The sequence below is a fragment of the Nyctereutes procyonoides genome, unplaced genomic scaffold, assembly GCF_905146905.1.
Source record: "Nyctereutes procyonoides isolate TBG_1078 unplaced genomic scaffold, NYPRO_anot_genome, whole genome shotgun sequence".
NCBI classification, from domain to species: domain Eukaryota; kingdom Metazoa; phylum Chordata; class Mammalia; order Carnivora; family Canidae; genus Nyctereutes; species Nyctereutes procyonoides.
The window spans coordinates 43,802,617-43,821,350 of record NW_026575043.1 but is presented as its reverse complement, the minus strand read 5'-3'; the positions used below and the strand labels follow the sequence as shown (position 1 = coordinate 43,821,350).

General features: G+C 50.1%; 1 protein-coding gene across 1 annotated transcript; it reads left to right on the top strand.

The window, feature by feature from the left end:
- The first annotated feature begins 5,159 nt into the window (after nt 1–5,159).
- On the top strand, nt 5,160–11,077 carry CRYBA4 (crystallin beta A4). Its single transcript, XM_055323268.1, has 5 exons — nt 5,160–5,198; nt 5,848–5,966; nt 7,697–7,838; nt 9,065–9,207; nt 10,814–11,077. Exons 1-5 carry the CDS (start codon nt 5,160–5,162, stop codon nt 10,959–10,961), a joined length of 591 nt encoding a protein of 196 aa, XP_055179243.1. The 3' UTR covers nt 10,962–11,077.
- Nucleotides 11,078–18,734: the final 7,657 nt, after the last annotated feature.

Genomic DNA, 18,734 nt, shown 5'->3' with positions numbered 1-18,734 from the left:
CCCCCCCCCCAACCCCCATGTCACTCTGTGAAGCAACATTCCCCTGAGCTGGCGGTTGGGCTTCTTCCTTCCTGGGGATGTTGCTCTTCTCTCTCTGTCTCTTGGTCTGTCTGTCTGTTTCTCCTCCCTCTCTGTTTATTTTTATCTCCTCTTTCTCCCTCTGCCTTTCTCTCTCTTTGGTTATGGCTCTCTCTGGCTCCCCCCCTGTCTACCTTCCCTGGGGCTCTCAGCAGCTGCGGAGTCCCCTCTTACCTGGGGACCTGCTACTTCCTGCTGAAGGACAGGCAGGCGGTCAGGCGGGCGGGTGGGCCAGTGCAGTGGGTGACTGGGGGCCGACCCCCCATTTTATAGTCTGGCAGACACCAAGGCCCATGGTCTGTGGCACAAAGCGGGAGCTGGCTCAGCAGGCTATGGGCAGGGGGAGGCCCTGGGGCCCTGATCTTGCCCGGTTACTGTGGAGGACAGCACTTTCCATTGTGAGCCCAGCTCGCGCAGCAGAAAGCCTGGCCAGTTGCCACTTCACCTCATCCCAGGCCTGGCCCCTAGCCGGAGGGGCCTTTCTCTAGAACCCAGCTGTGCCGGGCCCACGGGGTCCCTGCTGGCCACAGGTCCTGGGACAGAGGAAAGGAGAACCCCGGGGGGGGGGGGATACTTGGGTGATAAGGAGCACAGCAGATGGGGAAAGCCTTTGTAAAGGCAGATGTGGGTATGATGTCAACAGCCCTACCTGCTGAGTGTTTGCTGTGTACCTACCACAGCACCAGATGCACTCCCCGCGCCGTCTTGGTCAAGCCCGAGGACAATCCACCTTATTTGGTACTTTTTTTTTTTTAAGATTTTATCTATTTATGCATGAGACACACAGAGAGAGGCAGAGACACAGGCAGAGGGAGAAGCAGGCTCCCTGCGGGGAGCCTGATGTGGGGCTCAATGCCAGGACCCCAGGATCACGACCTAAGCCAAAGGCACACACTCAACTGCTGAGCCACCCAGGTGCCCCTATTTCATACTTTCAGGACCCATTTCACAGATGAGCCAAGCAAGCTCTCTGACAGAGAGGTCAGAGCCAGGTACTGCCCCCCAACAGGCTGGCTGGGGGGCCTATCTGCTTCATTCTCAGGCTCTCTGACCTTGGCTCTGGCCTGACTTTCTGCCTCCAGAATAGAAATCAGGATAGTAAGTGGGAGTGAGGGGAGGGCGCTGTGCTCAGGTGAGTTGAATGTTCCAAGCCTGAGTCTTCTTCCTCTACCCATACTGGACCCAGATTCATCTCCTCCCCTTCCCTGACCTGCCTGTAGAACCTGCTCTCCATAATCTGACCCTGGGGACAGAGCTGGTGGCCAGGAACATGACTTCCTTGGGGAAGCCCAGAGCCCTACCACTTCTTGTGCTCTGCTTTTTATTTTTTTAATTTATTTTTTATTATTTTATTTATTTTGTGTGTGCGTGTGTGTGTTTGTGCTCTGTTTGACCTCAACACCTAGCACAGGGTCTGGCATAGAGTGAACCTTCATTCAGTTTGAGGGGGACTAAATGGTTATGCCAGTGGCTCACAATGGAACCTGGGGTGCAGGGGGTGGTAGGGGAAGCAGGATGGGGGAAGAGTAGTAGGGCGACTGGCTGGGAAAAGTGGAGAGTCACAGAGAAAGAGAGGAAGACAGAAATGCAGAGGAGCCATGGGGGAGATGGGCAGTGAAGAGGAAAAGACAGAGATAGAAGCCAAACAGAGCAATCAAAACTCAGAGCAGTGGAACAGACACCAGGAGGCTTACCATCCAATTCCCTCCTTTCACAAGTGGGAGAAACTGAGGCCCGGTGGGAATAAGTGACTCCTACACGGTCACACAGTGTGAGCTCACAGTGAGCTGGGGGGGCCTGCGGGGCCAGGGAGCCGCTCCCTGGCCCCCAAGTGGTGGTGGCAGCACCGGTTCCTGCCTCTTCTGTGGGGGGTCCAGGGACCCGGCCCCCCACAGAGCCCAGCTCCCACCTTGAGATCACCATGGCCTGGGGCCAGCTCTGCTGTCTGTCTGCTTCTCCACCCCTAGCCAGCCTCCCCTCACTTCCCAGCCTCCCCCTCAGCCTTTCATCCTGGGCCAAGGCCTGGGAAGGGGGGCGGGAACCACAGGATGGGGCAGCCACTGGAATCTGGGCCAAGATGCCTGTGGCTAGGTGGGGGGGCACCCATAGGTCTGGGCTTCAAGGCCAGGCTGTCTGGGGCAGTTCCATGTCCCCCATGGCTATTGGCCACTTGCCAAGGGGTGGGGGCAGAGGTGGGGGCTGGCCCCCCATGCTGGGTGGCTACACCCTGAGCATTTACTGACTTGGGTCCTGTAATCCTCACTATGAGGGGGTATCTCTGGGATGAGTCCCACTTGCAGATGAGGAAATCAAGACTAGTCCCTTTCTCTGCTCTCAGCCTTGTGCCTCATCCCCAAAATGGAATCGGAGTCACATCTTTTTAACTCCTGAACCCAAGCTCTTGAAAACAATGCACTTCTGCTTTCATATGAAGAATTATTTAATAGTATTTTTTTCAACTTTATGGGCACATACCGTTGTGTAAGTATAAGGTATACAAGGCATTGATTTGATACATGCATAAATTGCAAAACAATTACTCCCGTCCTATTAGCTTCCACCTCCATTGGGTCACACAATTGCTGTTTCTTTTTTGTGGTTGAGAACACTGAAGATCTACTGTCTTAGCAACATTCAAATACATGATGCAGTGTTATTAGGTATAATGGCCATGCTGTGCGCTAGATCCCCAAACTTCCTAATCCGATAACTGGTAGTTTATCCCCTGCGAGCCACATCTCCCCATTTCCCCCACTCCCCAGCCCCTGGAACCTCATTTTACTCTCTGTTTCTGACTTCGTCTTTCGTAGATCTCATATATCAGCCATATAGGGTACTTGTCTTTCTCTGTATGACATGGTCAACTTAGCATAATTGCTCCCGAGGTCCACCTGTGTTACTAAAAATGGCAGAATTTTCTTTTTTCTCGTGGCTAAGTAATATATATATATATATATATATATATATATATATATATATTTATGCCTCCATTTATTATGGACACCAGGTTTTCCCCATATTTTGGCTATTGTGAATAACACTGCAAGAACCATGGAGTCACAGATATCCTAAGGGTAATCATTTTTATTATTAGCAATGATGATGACAATGAGGAGGCACATAATGCTTTCTGCATTTCAGGAGCTGTTCGGAACAGAAAGTGCTTTTCGTGTGTAATTCACGTTTACCCTCACAATACCCTAATCTCTTTGGCTAAGCCCTATTTATTTATTTATTTTTATATCCATTTTGTACACGAGGAAACTGAGGCTCAGAGAGATTAAGTAACACGCTCGAGATTCCCAGCCAGCAAAGTGGGATGCAGACCCAGGCCGCCTGGCCCCAGAGGTTGCACTCCCAGCCTTTTATCTTCATGGTAGCCCTTCATCACAGTCGTGCGTGTAACCAGCCCAGGAGGGAGCCCATGTTGTGATGTTACAGGCCAGGAGCTGAGATCAGACATCTTCCATGTCACCCAGATGTCAAGAGGCAAGGCTGGCTTCCACCCAGAGTGGTCTTGTTTCCAGCCAGACTCTTTGCTATGTCGTGAGAGGCCCCTCTTGGGTCAACCCGGGGGGAGGAGCATAGGGAGAGGCTACTCAAAGTGAGTTGTACAAACCCTGGATATTTGACAGATGTGCGACTGTTTGCACAGCTTGTTCACACCCACCAGCTCCTTTATTCTGCTGACAGAGCCATCTGGACTCCTTTTTGAACTCTGTGGGTCCTGGAGACCCTGGCTCAGCCCACCTTTCTTGCCTGGCTCCCTCTTTCAGGGTCCCCAAACTCCAGCCCCATTGGCCTACCAGCTGTTTCTCATACATATGCCCCAAAAGTTCCCACCTCTGCAATTTTGCTTAGGAAAAGCATCCCTTGTATCTCACTCTGTACAATTCCTCCTTGCCCTTTGGGGGCTGATTTAAATGGCACCTCCAATATGAAGCCTACCTTGATTGTCCCTGCTAGAAGAGGAAGGCCTGTGGAAGGAGGAAATGTATAGGCATTTGTGGAATGTTTTCTCTGTGCCAGGCATGTTACATAACCTCACAACAACTCCATGATGTAGTTTATTCTTGTCCTGTTTTATAGGCAAAAATTGGGGAGAAAAGACCTGCTCCAGGTCACACAGCTAGGAAGGGTGAAGTTTTTGGATTCCTTGTCCAGTGCTCATTCTCCTGCTCCAACAGGAAGTACCCCAGAGCTGATTAAGGTAGAAATTCCCCTTCTTTTCTTCTTCATGGATGATCCCTGAGTGAGGCCACCTGACCCTTTCCCTTCCCGCTGAAGCCAACGCTGCTGACACCTCTCCATTGGGACTTCAGCCAGGACTGGCTTTTGTTTCAGCTGCTTGTATGCTGAGTCGGAGCTTTGTCTCCCGGGGGCCCTCTCCCCTCCCTGCCTATAAGAGCCTGACCTCGGCTGGTCCCAGCATGTTCTGGCATATTCTCTGGGTCCGTCTTGGTAAGTCCCAGGCTTGGAGAAGGGGTGGGTTCCACGCTCTGAGCGAGCATCGTGGGAGGTGGGGAGACCAGGTCTCCAGTCCTGAGGATGTCACTGTGCCATCCTGAATGTCATCTTCACCCTTACCAAGGTCAGGTCCCCAACGTCAAGACCAATACCTGTCACCCCCATTTAAGAACAAGATTATTCCTATAGTCCTGTTGCCTCAATTGCAACCATTAGAGTCACTTCGTGTGTCTGGTGCTGTCTTGGGGAGACTCTCTTAAACTTAGCACCCTGGCACCTGCTAGGGTGATCCAGCCCACTGGCAGTCACAGAACTTTTCCCATAGTGAGCAGATAAATTAAGACAGAGTGGGACTCAGAGGCAATGGGACCCAGAATGGGTAAGTTTTGAGATGGTGTATAGGCTTAGAGTAAGGGAGACGACATTAGTCACTGAGCGAAGGTCACAGATGGAGAAGAAGAATGGACCAAAGCTACACTTTCTCCTAGCCTGGTCCTATCTGGATCCCTTCTGGATCCCGACATTGTCCAAACTAGGCTTTATCATCCAGAAGGAGAGCAGACGATCAGGGTGGAAGGCTATCACGTTCTTCTCTCATGTAGGGAGCTGGCAACATGACCCTGCAGTGCACCAAGTCCGCAGGACACTGGAAGGTAGGAAGAGGCATGGGGTGGTGTCTGAGGAGTGAGGGGGCGGGTGTAGAGGTCCAACCTACGTCCAGGGGACCTCCTCAATCCTCCTCCATTGAAGCCCCACCTCACTCTGGGGGGCATGTGATGAGGGCCCGTTTTGCCGAGAATGCATTCGAGGCTCAGAAAGAGGAAGGGACTTGCCAAGGTATCGATTTGAACTTGCGTCTCCTGGTCCCCGGATTTAACCATCTACACCCTGGCAGAGATGGCAAACTGCTGATTGCACACAGTCTATGGGTGTGGTTTCTTTGGCCCCCTCTGTGTTAAAAATAATTTGTTTCCCTGAATTTATCATCAGCTTTTAACAACCTGGAGGGTCCACAGAAACGTCCATATATAGCAATTGTCTTGAGAAATCGGAAAATCTGGCTGGCATTCCCAGGTGGCAAAAATAGGTGGCGCTGAGCAGAAATCACCAATTTGTGGAGTCTGGGCTTTGCATTTCATTTCCAGCCCTCCCCCATCCTTACCTACCTGGCCCCTGGGGGCATCCGAGTTTGCAGTCCTTACTGTACCTGCCCTGCCCCACCCTTAGTCCTGGGGTGAGGTCCTAATCCCTCATCCCCCACAGGACTCTAATGCTGGTCTCCACCTTTTGTTTCTGTCACAGATTGTGGTTTGGGATGAGGAGGGTTTCCAGGGCCGGAGGCATGAGTTTACTGCAGAGTGCCCCAGTGTGCTGGAGCTTGGCTTTGAGACTGTGCGATCTTTGAAAGTGCTGAGTGGAGCGTGAGTCTGGGGGGCAGGGTGGGGAGGGAGAATTTGAGTTGGGGTGGGGCTGGGGGACAGGGAGGGATCTAGAAAGAGGTGTTCTAGGCCCTAACTTTTCAGGCTCTAACTGTACAGTGTGACCTTCCTTGGGTCTGAAGTGCTAGGGAGTGTGCGAGACAGTAGTATAAGGTTAAGCAGGTTGTGCACTGCCCAAACGTAGAAAGCATCATTCACACAGATCCTGCCTGCTGGATGAGGCGGGCTTGTAGGGGCAGACCTTTAAAATCTATTGTTGGGTCTGAAAGGCCCCTCTTAGGCATAAATTGAAAGCAAAAATAGAAGATAAAAAATAGATATAGTAAAAAATAATGCTATTTATCTTCAGTTGAACGTTGTTGCTGGAGGCTCTGGGATGAGATAAGCTGAGTTAAAAGAAAAAAAGAAAGAGAGAGAGAGATTAACGAAATGTGAAACTGTAATGACACACTAACATCACACAGAGACTTCTAGATCAGCACCTTTCTGTAGAACTTTCTGCAATGGTGAAAATGTTCCTCTGCACTATCTGATTTGGATCCCTGGTCACATGCGGCCTTTGAGGACTAGAAATGTAGCCGGTGCATCTAAAGAACTGAATTTTTACTTTAGTTTTATTTTATGTGAGTTTAAATTTAATTAGCTACAGGTGGCCAGTGGCTACTGCACGGGATAGAAATTTCTAGAAGTTTGGGAAGTAGCTTGAAAGAAGAACAATGTTCTTTCCACGTGATCTGGAGTCACTTTATACTGTGCCCGTGAGTGCCACTAAGGTCATCTTGGGTAGTATTTATGCACCTCACACCCCGGGGAGAATCTGTTTTAGCTTCAGCTTTGTGTGGGCGGGGAACTGGGGATCAGAGGGGAGCAGTGACCTGTCCAGGGATATGTCCAGCAAATTGACAGATCCTTCCTGGAAGGAGAAAATATGCTCAGCTTTATTACTCATATAGGACAGTCTGCTACGTAGCAAAGGTGGTAGTACCATCATGGTGGTAGTGTCGCTTGTCCCACAGAGTCGCTTGTCCCACAGGAGGACACCAAGAGGGGCCAGCTGACAGCAGGAGTGGTGAGCCCCCTGCTGTTGAGGAGCTCTCTGTGCTTCAGCTGTGGCTCCTGCTGGACGCCCTCCCCCAGGGTGTGGGGTGGGGGAGGTCCCATATCTCCAGGGAATCAGGGAGGGGATGAGTTACTGTCTCATGGCAGCCTCCCTCAAGGAAGGGAGGTAGGTGAGAGGGTCCTGTGGCTGCTCCTCACCAGACTGCCTGTCCTCCCACATTCCTGGAGGATCACGAGGAATCCCGCTGAGGCTTAGGTCAGCCTGCCATCAAGCCTTGTCTAGAGGACCTCGTGCAAGATGGCCAGGCACCTGCCCAGAGCAGTTCCCCTACCTATGGGGCCTACAGCAAGGCGGTGAACTATGCAGGGACTGGGCTGTGTTTCTCCAGCTCGGCACGGTGGGTTTGGTGCTGGATGATTCTGTGATGGGGGCCTGTCCTGCGCTTTCAGGATGTTCAGCAGCATCTGTAGCCTCTACTTGCTAAGTGCCAGTTGCAAACAACCTCTCCTCCCTCCTCCCAGTGTGACAACTAAAAATGCCCATAGACATTGGTTAAATGCCTCCCCAGTGGTAACTCCTAAGTGATAACCATTGATCTGGGACTCGGAACGTGGGTCTCTTACCCCTTGCACTCTCTACCCCCTGTCCGCAGGTGGGTAGGCTTTGAGCATGCTGGCTTCCAAGGGCAGCAGTACGTGCTGGAGCGGGGCGAGTACCCGTCCTGGGATGCCTGGAGTGGAAACACAGCCTACCCCGCCGACAGGCTCACCTCCTTCCGACCGGTGGCTTGTGCTGTGAGTCCTTGCCACCACCTTGTCCCAGGAAGGCCTGAGCCGCTTCAGTGGGATTTGGGAACCGATCGTCCCAGAGTTCAAATCCTCATGTCACTTCTTCAAGCCATGTGACGTCCCCTCTCTGAGCCTTGGTCTCTTCATCTTGAAATGGGGCCATGTCATGGGGAAGGCTCTGGACGAGATCACTGCACACATTGTGACCTTCATGGCTTCGGTTATGATATGAGCCCCTGTGTGTTTCACGTCCTTCTTTTCATGACTTGGAGATCCTGGAGAAGCTGGGTGCCGGGGGTGGCAGGACAAGGTGGGGAGGAAGGTTCTATTTCTTCTCCCTGATTCATTATCAGTGTTCCTGATTTTATACTCCAGCTACTGTCTATGGAGTATGGGTGGAGGTGGGCATTATTATCTCCATCTAACAGATGGAAGAGCTGAGGCTTGAAAAGATGTGGGTTCTTTTCTTCAAAAACAACTTTCATTATTTTATTATTTATTTTTTTGTTTTTTAAACATTTTATTTATTCATTCATAGAGACACACAGAGAGAGAGGCAGAGACACAGGCAGAGGGAGAAGCAGGCTCCATGCAGGGAGCCCGATGTGGGACTCAATCCGGGATCAGGCCCTACTGAAGGCGGCACTAAACCACTGAGCCACCCGGGCTGCTCACAACTTTCATTACTTTACAAATCACACAAGGCACATATATTTATCATCCAAAGTTCAGAAAGAAACCTGATATGTCAGAGGAAGAAGTCATACTCACATGTCTGAGACAGAAGCCCAGTCTTAACAGTGCCGGAGACTTCCTTTGGTCTTGTTTGTTATCAACAGATTCAATCTATACCAATTGTTTTTTTTTTAAGATTTTATTTATTTATCATGAGAGAGAGAGAGAGAGAGGCAGGGACACAGGCAGAGGGAGAAGCAGGCTCCCTGCAGGGAGCCCGATGCGGGACTCGATCCCAGGACTCTGGGACCCGCCCTGAGCCAGAGACAGACGCTCCATGGCTGAGCCACCCAGGGGTCCCCATGGTTATTTTCTTTGTATACATTTCTGGATGGGCAAATGGTATATACCTTTTGTAAGGTTTCTGTAACCTCATTACCCTTCCAAAAGATTTTGTAAGGAAGGCTGATTTGGGGGGACAAGGGCAGGGGTGTTAGCAGAGGCTCCTGGGTTCTTGCCTGGGCTTCTGGTGGTCCGACTGTTTCCTCTTCCTACAGAACCACCGTGACTCGAGGCTGACCATCTTCGAGCAAGAGAACTTTCTGGGCAGGAAAGGCGAGCTGAGTGACGACTACCCCTCCCTCCAGGCCATGGGCTGGGATGGCAATGAAGTGGGCTCCTTCCACGTCCACTCGGGGGCGTAAGTGAATCCGAGGCTCTGCCTGGAAGAGAAGGAGAAGCTGTTGGGGGTGAGGTGTTGGGGGGGGGGATATGTCCCGTGAAAACTGTGTGCTGGGGACTTTGGGGCTCTGGTGCCCACATTCCAGAGGAGGACACTGAGGCACAGAAAGGTATAAGGTAAGAATATGTGGGATCTCAAGTGGCAGACTTCCATACCAAACTGATATTATGCCCAAAGGATACTGATTGACCCTTGTCATTAGCTTCAGGCACAGCTGGATCCAGGTGCTACAGCAGGGTTCTGTCTTTTCCCCCCTCTTGCTGTCTTGCCTCATTGTGGCTAAATTCCCAGGCAAGCTCTTCCCAAGCAAAGGCCACACGGCAGCTTCATTCTTACCCCAGCCAGCCCCAGGGAAAGAAAGCACTTTTTTCTCACTGATTCCACCAAAGGTTCCAGGAAAGGCTCTCATTGGCCCGACTTGGGTCATGTACTCAACTCTGAACCAATTGTCATGAGCAAGAAGGGGGTGGTCTGATTGGCTAAGGTTGGTCACATGCTCATTGCCAGGACTTGGAGGGGTGGCAGGGGGTCTCTCCCCAGAAGCGGGAGAATGGATGTCCAGCCCTTAAGAAGTAGGTGTGGCTCAAACATCCTGCTCCAAGTCCACCAGCTGCTAGGTGACTGAATCCAGCTTCAAACTGGAATGACTGACCCTTCTCACTCTTTTCCCAGGGGCTGGCAGGTGAAGGCCAAGATGTGAGGTCTTCATTTAGGGAGGACATTACAACCACCTTCTTGGAGTACCCTTAGGCTCCTGGCAGGGGTGGCAGGGGTGAAGGTGAAGGTGGCAGGGTTTTTTTGTTTGTTTAACAGTTTCCTTTTTTTAACCATCAGAAAATCTAGTTGTTCCAAAGTAGGATGGGCCTCTTGTGATTCCTGAATCCACTTCCCCCTTATAGAAGGAGTAATGGAAGCTCAGAAAGTGAGACACCAATTCTTGTCCAATCCTGAGCAATGTAGGGGGTCAATGAGTGGAAAGAACAATAGCCTTTGCCTTGGAAGGGCTTCTGGCTAAGGGAAGAGGGGAAGGAATAAGATTCCACACTCCCTCCTTCCATCCTTCCTCCCTCCCATCCTTTTTTCCCTCGTCCCTTCCTTCTTTATTATTAGCCCCTCTTCTGTGCCGGGCATTGCACTATGCACAAGAGATCCCAATGAACCAGACACACACAGCCCTACACCAGGAGCTTACCTGCTGGCGGAGGAGACGGACATTTTACAAGTAATCTGATACTTGTCTAATTATATGAGAACTACAGAGGACCAGTAAGGGACAGTGGCCTGAATTGGAGAACCAGCCCTCAAAACAAGCTGAAACCTGACTGATAATTATAACTTGGCTAGGTGCCAGGCTAAGAATGGCTGGAATGGAATGGTGTTCTTGGCAGAGGGAAGAGCATGATCAAAGGCCCAGTGGTGGGGAGAGCATGGCACATTCCAGGCAGTGAAGGAAGCCTGGGATGGCTGGAATGTGTATGCAGCATGGGAGCCTTTGCACCCCCCCCCATTTGGTCCCCTTGCTGATGCCTCTTTAGGGTAACGGTCTGCCTCTTCTGTTCCCTAGCTGGGTTTGCTCCCAGTTCCCTGGCTACCGAGGCTTTCAGTACGTGCTGGAGTGTGATCACCACTCAGGTGACTACAAGCATTTCCGAGAGTGGGGCTCTCATGCCCAGACCTTCCAGGTGCAGAGCGTCCGCAGGATCCAGCAGTGAGCAGGCGGCCTGGCGGCGGCGGAGACAAGGAGAAGCAGACGTGTGCTTGTCTGGACGGAGGACCTGTGGCGGTTCTTCTGTGCACCCTCCTCTGCCTCCCCCTGCGGCCCCTGTGAGCCCAGCACCCATGTAAGCCAGTTCATGCACAGTCAGCACGAAACAAAAAAAAAAAGTAATAAAAAAAAGAAGATCTAGCGCTAGTTTGTGGTTTTTCAATTTTATTCATCCGCTCAAGCAACCTTGGTTTTTCTACTTTATTGATTTGCTCACTCATTTGTCTGTGTCCAGTTCACTCCATTGTACTCATACCATCACCATTTCCTTGCTTCTGTGTACTCTGGGTTTCCTTTATTCTTAATTTTTCTAGTTTGGGAGGCTAGACCCTTGGGTCATTCATTTTAGACACTGCACTTCTAAATGACCGTAGAGTCATTGTAGAGCTATTAATTTCCCTGTGAGCACAGCTTTAGCTGCTTCCCCCACATTTGGATTGTTCAGTCTGATATTTCCCAGTTTTCCCCTGTGAATTCTTCTTTGGCCCATGGGTTCTTTAATGGTATGTTATCTTTTGGGATTTTTGAGATATTTTATTGTCACTGATTTGTTCTTAGTCCGTTGTGGACAGAGAACACATTCTGTCGGATTTCAATACTCACGCTCACTTTCGGCAGCACCTATACTAAAATTGGAACAATATAAGAATTCAATACTCTGGAGTCCAGACTTAATTTATAGCTCAGCAGATGGGCTATTTTTGATAGACTTGGTTGCCCACTTGAAAACTTTTAAATTTTGAAGTTGTCGGTTGTGGTGTTCTGTCAATGTCACTTAGGCCAAGTTGAGGTTGGTTAGTGTTTTTGGCAAGTGTGGGTTAGATTTTTCTACATTTTTGCTGACTTTTTAAAAAAGATTTTATTTATTTATTCATGAGAGACACATAGATAGAGGCAGAGACATAGGTAGAGGGAGAAGCAGGGTCCCCGTGAGAAGCCCGATGCAGAAGGATCATGACCTGAGCCGAAGGTAGACACTCAACCACTGAGCCACCCAGGTGCTCTGCTGATTTTTTTTGAACCTCAATTTTTAAAAAATATTTTATTATTTATTTAAGAGAGACACACACACAGAGATAGCGAGGGATAGCAGGAAGGAGAGGGAGGAGCGGAGCTTGATCCCAGGACCCCTGGATCATGACCTGAGCCAAAGGCAGATGCTTAACCGACTGAGCCACCCAGGTGCTCCTAAACTTAAATTTTTAACCAATCACTGAGAGAGGGTTCTTAGTATCTCCTACTATATAACCTGGGTTTATCTGTTTCTCCTTTTAGTTTTAAGCATTTTTGCTTCCTGATTTTTTTTTTCTTTCTTCCAGAATGTTGATACTCTATTATTAGGTGCACTTACACCCAACATGGGCTTGAACTCATGACCCTGAGATCAAGAGTCACATGCTCTACCTCTTCCGACTGAGCCAGCCAGGCACTCCTAGGTGCACTTCTATTGTTGACTGCTGTCTTCCTGCAAAATTGTTCCTAATTTGTGTTTTTAAAAGCCATGTGCAAAAGGAAGCAGTTCTCTCCCCTAGCAAAATTTCTCACATTCCTTTTGTCTTTACCCGCTTGGTTCTCACACACTACCGTGGAGTCTCATTTAACATCTTCTACCCTCTAAAGGAGGTCTTTAAACAAATAAATAAATTCCCAATCCACTTGCAGCCGGAATGGGGAGATCCGGCCTAGCTCACGTGCTCTACCCGCCCCCAGGGTTCTTTATTATGTAGATTGCCTTAACTTCATAAGGCTTCTGGCCCTTTTTCCAGACTGTCTTCCTCTGCTGTAAGTAAGTGGGACAGAGACCGGACAGGGTGGGGTCTGAGCTGGCTACTGGAAAAGATAACATTATCTGGTTCAGGAAGGGGAGGGGAGGGATGTATCTGGAATATTTGCTCTTGAGTAATTCTTAACCTCTCATTGGTTAGCATCCCATGCATTCAGATGATCGTTTTCCTGGGACCCCCTGTGCACCGGGCCCTGGGAAGTAGTAAACAAGACACTTTGTCCTTTCTCTCACTAGGCTGGATGGGGAAGTAGGGCAAGTCTATGGTGGGTCCCAATATCCTGTGATACTGGGGGAAACATCCAGGACTGTGTGGCTGGGGTGGGGGTAGATGGGGGAGGCAGACGGTCCTTGGTGCTTATCTCTATGACCACGTCTTCTCTGAACTTGATTCCTGAGTGTCCAACTGTCTCCCTTACACCTCCCTGTGGATGTCTGTCTAATGCACATCTCAAACAGAACCCATCAACACGGAAGCTACACTTTTCCAGCTGTTCAGGCCAAACCTGAGGAATAATCCATAACATTTCTCTTTCTCTCTCACTCTGTAATCCCATCCACTGGCAAATCCTACAGGCTGGACTTTCAGGAGGTACCAGAATCCAATCGCTAGTTACCACCCCCACTGTCCTCTCCTCCTCGTGGTGCCACTGCTCCCACCTTTGCCCACAAGCTACCTGTTCTCTGCCCTGGCAGCCAGGTGGTTAGTCCTGTTGAAAATGGAAGGCGGATCTTGTCACCCCCTTGCTCAAACCCTCCCACACTTCCCACCCCACTCCTAAGAACAAAACAGATCGGAACACAGCAACACTTTAGTAGTTCTCTCTGAGAGACTGGCCATCCCCTGCCTCTCCCGTGGCCTCCCTGACCTCATGTCCCTCTGGGGAGTCTTCACCGAACATGCCGAGTACATTGGCTTGCTCTTTGCCAAAACAAAACACCACACAGACTAGGGGAGCTTAAGCAACAGATACAGATTTCTTACAGTCCTGGGGACTAAAGTCCAAGTTCCAGGTGCCATCAGACTTCATTTCTGGTGAGGCTTCTCTCCTTGGCTTGCAGGTGGCTTCCTCCTCTCTGTCTCCATGCGACCCTCTCCTCTGTGTGTGCACCCGTGGGGGCCCTTCCTTTGCTTGTAAGCACCCAGTCCTACTGGGTTAGGGCTACACCCCAATGGCCTAATTTAAGGACCTCTGTGAAGACCTTTTCTCCCAATTTGGTTACTTCTGAGGGGTTGGAACTTCAACATATGAATTTTGGGGGGAAGCATGTCAGTCCACAATACCAGGTTTATTCCCCCGCAAAGCTAAGGGTTTTGTTTTGTTTTTGGTTCTTGCTGTTCTTTTGGATATTTTCCACCAAACCCTCCTCACCTAGAGTCAAAGGCTCATAGGCTGTCAGAGTTGGAAGGAACCTTCTGGATCAAATCTAGTGTTCACCACCTTTTCTTAATTACTGTCCTCCTTGCTCCAGAAGTCTTTTCAGACATTCTTTTGCTGATTGTCACCCCCCTGTGAAATTTTAATACAGTTTTATATTACGATTTAATACAAAATTTTATTATGAATTAGATTACGATTTCATACAAAATAATAGTACAAATTATATGACAATTTAATACAAAAGTATATTATAATTTTAATGTAACAGGTGTGTGTGTGTGTCCTATATGTGAATCTGTGCTTTATTTATTTATTTTTTAAGATTTTATTTATTGGGCAGCCCCGGTGGCGCAGCAGTTTAGCGCTGCCTGCAGCCCAGGGCGTGATCCTGGACACCCTGGAAAGAGTCCCACGTTGGGCTCTCTGCATGGAGCCTGCTTCTCCCTCTGCCTGTGTCTCTGCCTCTCTCTCTCTGTGTCTCTATAAATAAATAAATAAAATATTTTTAAAAAAAGATTTTATTTATTTATTCATGAGCGACCAGAGAGAGAGGCAGAGACACAGGCAGAGAGAGAAGCAGACTCCATGCAGGGAGCCCGACCTGGGACTCCATCCTGCGTCTCCAGGATATTACCCCCTGAGCCGAAGGCAGCGCTAAACCACTGAACCACTGGGGCTGCCCGAATCTGTGCTTTATACATAAAAATAATTAAGGTTTTTTTTCCCCTCCCCAAGAACCAATTTTTACCTCCTGGGGGCACTTTTGCTTCCAGGGGGAATGTATAACGGATGGGTTTTAAAGGAACAATAATGATGTCAAGAAATTACTATGAAGTTTAAATTATATGACATGAGGAAGGAACCAACATCACATGCACCATTAATATTATCATTATCATCATTATCATGAGGAAGGCATACTACCCCAGGTAAGGGGGCTGGGGGCAGAGATGGGGGGTACCAAAGCACAAGGACAGAGGCATAGAATAATGCCAACAATTTCCACCAACCATTCCTGAGAGCTTGTTCCTGGTACTAACAAAACCTCAGAATCCACAGAGATTGATTTCATTGTCTTCTCCGTAAAATTTCCTCACATCTATATCTTCTTAATGCCTGTTCCCTAGGACTGACCATGAGACCACTTCCTGGACGGGCTCCTACACCCACAGCAGCACCCACTTCTTCCATAGTCTGTTTCCTAAAGCCCCGTTGAACGGCAGGACACAAGCATGCAAAATAATTCATACTAGGTTGTAATTGGCTATCATGGCTAACTTTAACATTTTCCTCTTGTGTTCTCAGGTCACTCCTTCCTTATGCAAGATGGGTCTGCCATGGGCAGCCCAGGTGGCTCAGTGGTTTAGCGCCACCTTTGGCCCAGGGTGGGATCCTGGACACCCGAGATCGAGTCCCATGTCGGGCTCCCTGCATGGAGCCTGCTTCTCTCTCTGCCTGTGTCTCTGCCTCTCTCTCTCTGTCTCTCAAGAATAAATAAATAAATAAAATCTTTAAAAAAAATAAAATAAAACCCATCAGAATCTTGAGGGCCCTAGGCTCAGGGAGGTTAAGCAACTTGCCTGAAGCCATCCAGCCTGTAAGAGGATTGAGCTCACTGTGGATAGTGTAAGGTTTGGAGGGAGAATTAAAGAGATCCTGGGCACAAAAAGCATTTATAAATGGCAAGTTGCTAGGTTCCTGTCCTCTCGTACTACTTCAGAAGTAGTCCCTCACACTTTAGTGTCAATAACCGGGGAGCCTCTGGTCTATCAGAGAAGAATCTTGAATTCCTGGGGGACAAAGCAGGCAATATTTGCTGAATGAATGAATGAATGAATGAATGAATGGGGGAGGCTCATTAAAATTTGATGGCGGTCCTGTTAAGAACCAGCCAGAGTCAAAGCCAAGAGTGAGACTGGTAACCATAAAAAATAGTACCCCAGATGTGAGATGGCAGCTGGAGTGACAGGCAATCAATGAGACAATTTGTCAGGGGTGATCTTGGGAGGGGAGGAAAGAGCATGAAATTATTTTCTATATCTTGCCAGGAGACCAATTCTCCTAGGTAATAAAGGCAAGGGAACTTGAATTATTGATGCGATTTGGCCAGCAGCGATGGTAGGCACAGAACGCTCACCATCAAGAACACTGCACCCAGCCAGCAGGACTGACCACAGTGTCCAGAACTGTGGATTCCAAACCCACGTCCTCTGGGCCCAGAGAGTGGAGGGCACTGGTCCAAGACCACACAGCAGGCACTTTCCACGTTACCACTCCCGGAGCTGGCATGGCACAGCGGGGGACAACACATTTGGAGTCATGCACACCTGGGTCTGAGTCTTGGATCCCAAGTTTATCAGCCAAGGTGACCTTCGGGGTGGTTGGGGGAGGGCTCTTGGCAGGTGAGGCTCTTTGATCCTTCACTCAGTGCCCTCTCTGTCCAGTTCCTTCTCTTGTCCACACTCCCCTTTCTCTACCGTCTCACTGAGCCACTCCCCTGGGAGTGATGCGGTGACAACACATCGCTGGAAACTGTCAACCAAAAAGGAAAGAAGCCACCTAGAATGGAAGAAGGTGAGAAGTGGAAGATCTCACTCCTGTTGGGTGTATTTGAGGGAGGAGGCCGTGAAGGAGGAAAGCAGGGAGGGGAGGGGTCAGAGGGACATGCTTTCCCCTGCACACCTGTTCATCCCCAACAAGGACAAAAGCAGTGCCATGACAGTGACCCAGCCCCTGCCACGGTCTTTGTGGAGAGGAGAAAGAAAAGCATCTACCGAGCTTGCTGGGCACAGAGCCAGGCCCTCACACATCCATCCGGGCAGAGCTCCATCCGCTGGGGTGGCCCGGACTGCCAGCCCCGCCTCCCCCACCTGGCCCAGGGAGGAGCCTTGCACCACCTGCCTGTTCCTACTTCCTGGGGCCTCTGTTTACTGGGGCCTTCATTACAGGATTAGTGGAGGGGAAATATCAACCAGGTGGGGGGCCCTTCCTTTCCCTATTGCAAGCTCCTGAATCTTCTGACAGCAAAGCTAGGGGTGGCAGGCCCTTGGGTCCTCACAGTGGCCTCCCAGAGGCTGCAGTCTGCTCTTTCTACCCTCCGGGGACCTTCAACAGTTTCTGGGAGGAGCTTCTAGTTTAGAAAAATCATTCCCTGGGCGCCTGGGTGGCTCAGTGGTTAAGCGTCTGCCTTCAGCTCAGGCTGTGGTCCTGGGGTCCTGGGATCAAGTCCTGCATCGGGCTCTCTGCATGGAGCCTGCTTCTCCCTCTGCCTATGTCTCTGCCTCTCTCTGTGTCTCTCATGAATAAATAAATAATATCTCTAAAAAAGAGAGAGAAAATCATTCCCTCTCCTTTCTGCACTGAATGGGGCTCGGATCCCAGAGGCCAGAACATGACCCTCGCCTGGTCAAAAATGGTCACCGTGATGGGCCAAGGATGGGCTCATGACCCAATTTGAGCCAGGAGAGTCAGCTCTAGAACTTTGGTTGGAACCGTCTGGAAGGAGAAATTCCCTTGGTGCTGGGCTTGCTAAGATCTGAGATGCGAAGTTGGAACTTGCCACCAAAGCCAGTCTAAGAACAGAAGCAATGGAGGGGAAAGCAGGTGTCAGAAATGGCCAGAGTGAGTCTCACCGGCCTATGACACAGACGTCCCCTGTGCCTTTTATCACAGGGACTAAATAACACTCTCTCTCTGCCTTTTCTTTTTCTTTTTGGCCCAAGTTATTCTAGGATGGGTTTCTGTCATTTACACTTGAAAAGGCCCGGAACTCTTTTACTTCTCCAAACCCAGGGGCGGAAAGGAAGAGGACCTCACCACATCCCCTGCTCGGTGCCAGCTAGGGCCTTGGGTTTTCTTTCCGGGAAGGTGGTTCCTTTTTTCCCCCCTCCCCTGTAGCTCAGAAGCTCCTGGCCCCTCACCCACCAGCTATTATAAGGCTTCGGTGACCACCATCTGTCTTGATCCCTGTCTCAGGCTCCGCTCCCCCCACAGCAGGCATGATTCACCCCTTTGCTCAGATGAGAAGACTGAGGCCGGGAGAGGCACGTTGACATGCACAAGTTTGAGCAGGGAACTGCAAGCAGGGCTGGAATTCCAACCCGGGACGCCTGACTCAATGTCCAGGGTCCTTCCTTCTGTCCCCCTGTGGAGAAGCATGACACTGATTTCTTCGCTGAGATTCAACCAAAAAGCTCGGCCCCATGGGGCTGGGGTCTCAGGCCCCTCCGCCCCCAGGCTGCTGAGGAGCACACCTGGGTCTCCCATCCCGGGACCCTCCTCCTGAGACCTGCGCCGCACTGCCACCTGGTGGTGGCTGGTGAGAAGCACACCCTCCCAGTCGCTGTCCGAAGGAGGCTGCTCTGCGGGGGTGGTGGGGGGCAGTGGGTTACACACAGGGGCGCGCGGGGCACTTTCTGCGAAATGGAGCCAATATTAGATTAGGGGTCCTGATATTCCTTCTCTGCTTTCAGTATCAGCCACGGCCATGTCTCTCTGACACTAGTTATTTTTCTCCTTGTAGACCTTGGACACCCACAAAACGAATCACATTCTC

Excerpts from the sequence above, each read along its gene's own strand:
- CRYBA4 (XM_055323268.1), top strand. The coding sequence starts at position 5,160 with ATGACCCTGCAGTGCACCAAGTCCGCAGGACACTGGAAG. Across the intron at positions 5,967-7,696 it reads TTGAAAGTGCTGAGTGGAGC|GTGGGTAGGCTTTGAGCATG; the intron begins GTGAGTCTGGGG and ends CCCTGTCCGCAG. Across the intron at positions 7,839-9,064 it reads TCCGACCGGTGGCTTGTGCT|AACCACCGTGACTCGAGGCT; the intron begins GTGAGTCCTTGC and ends CTCTTCCTACAG.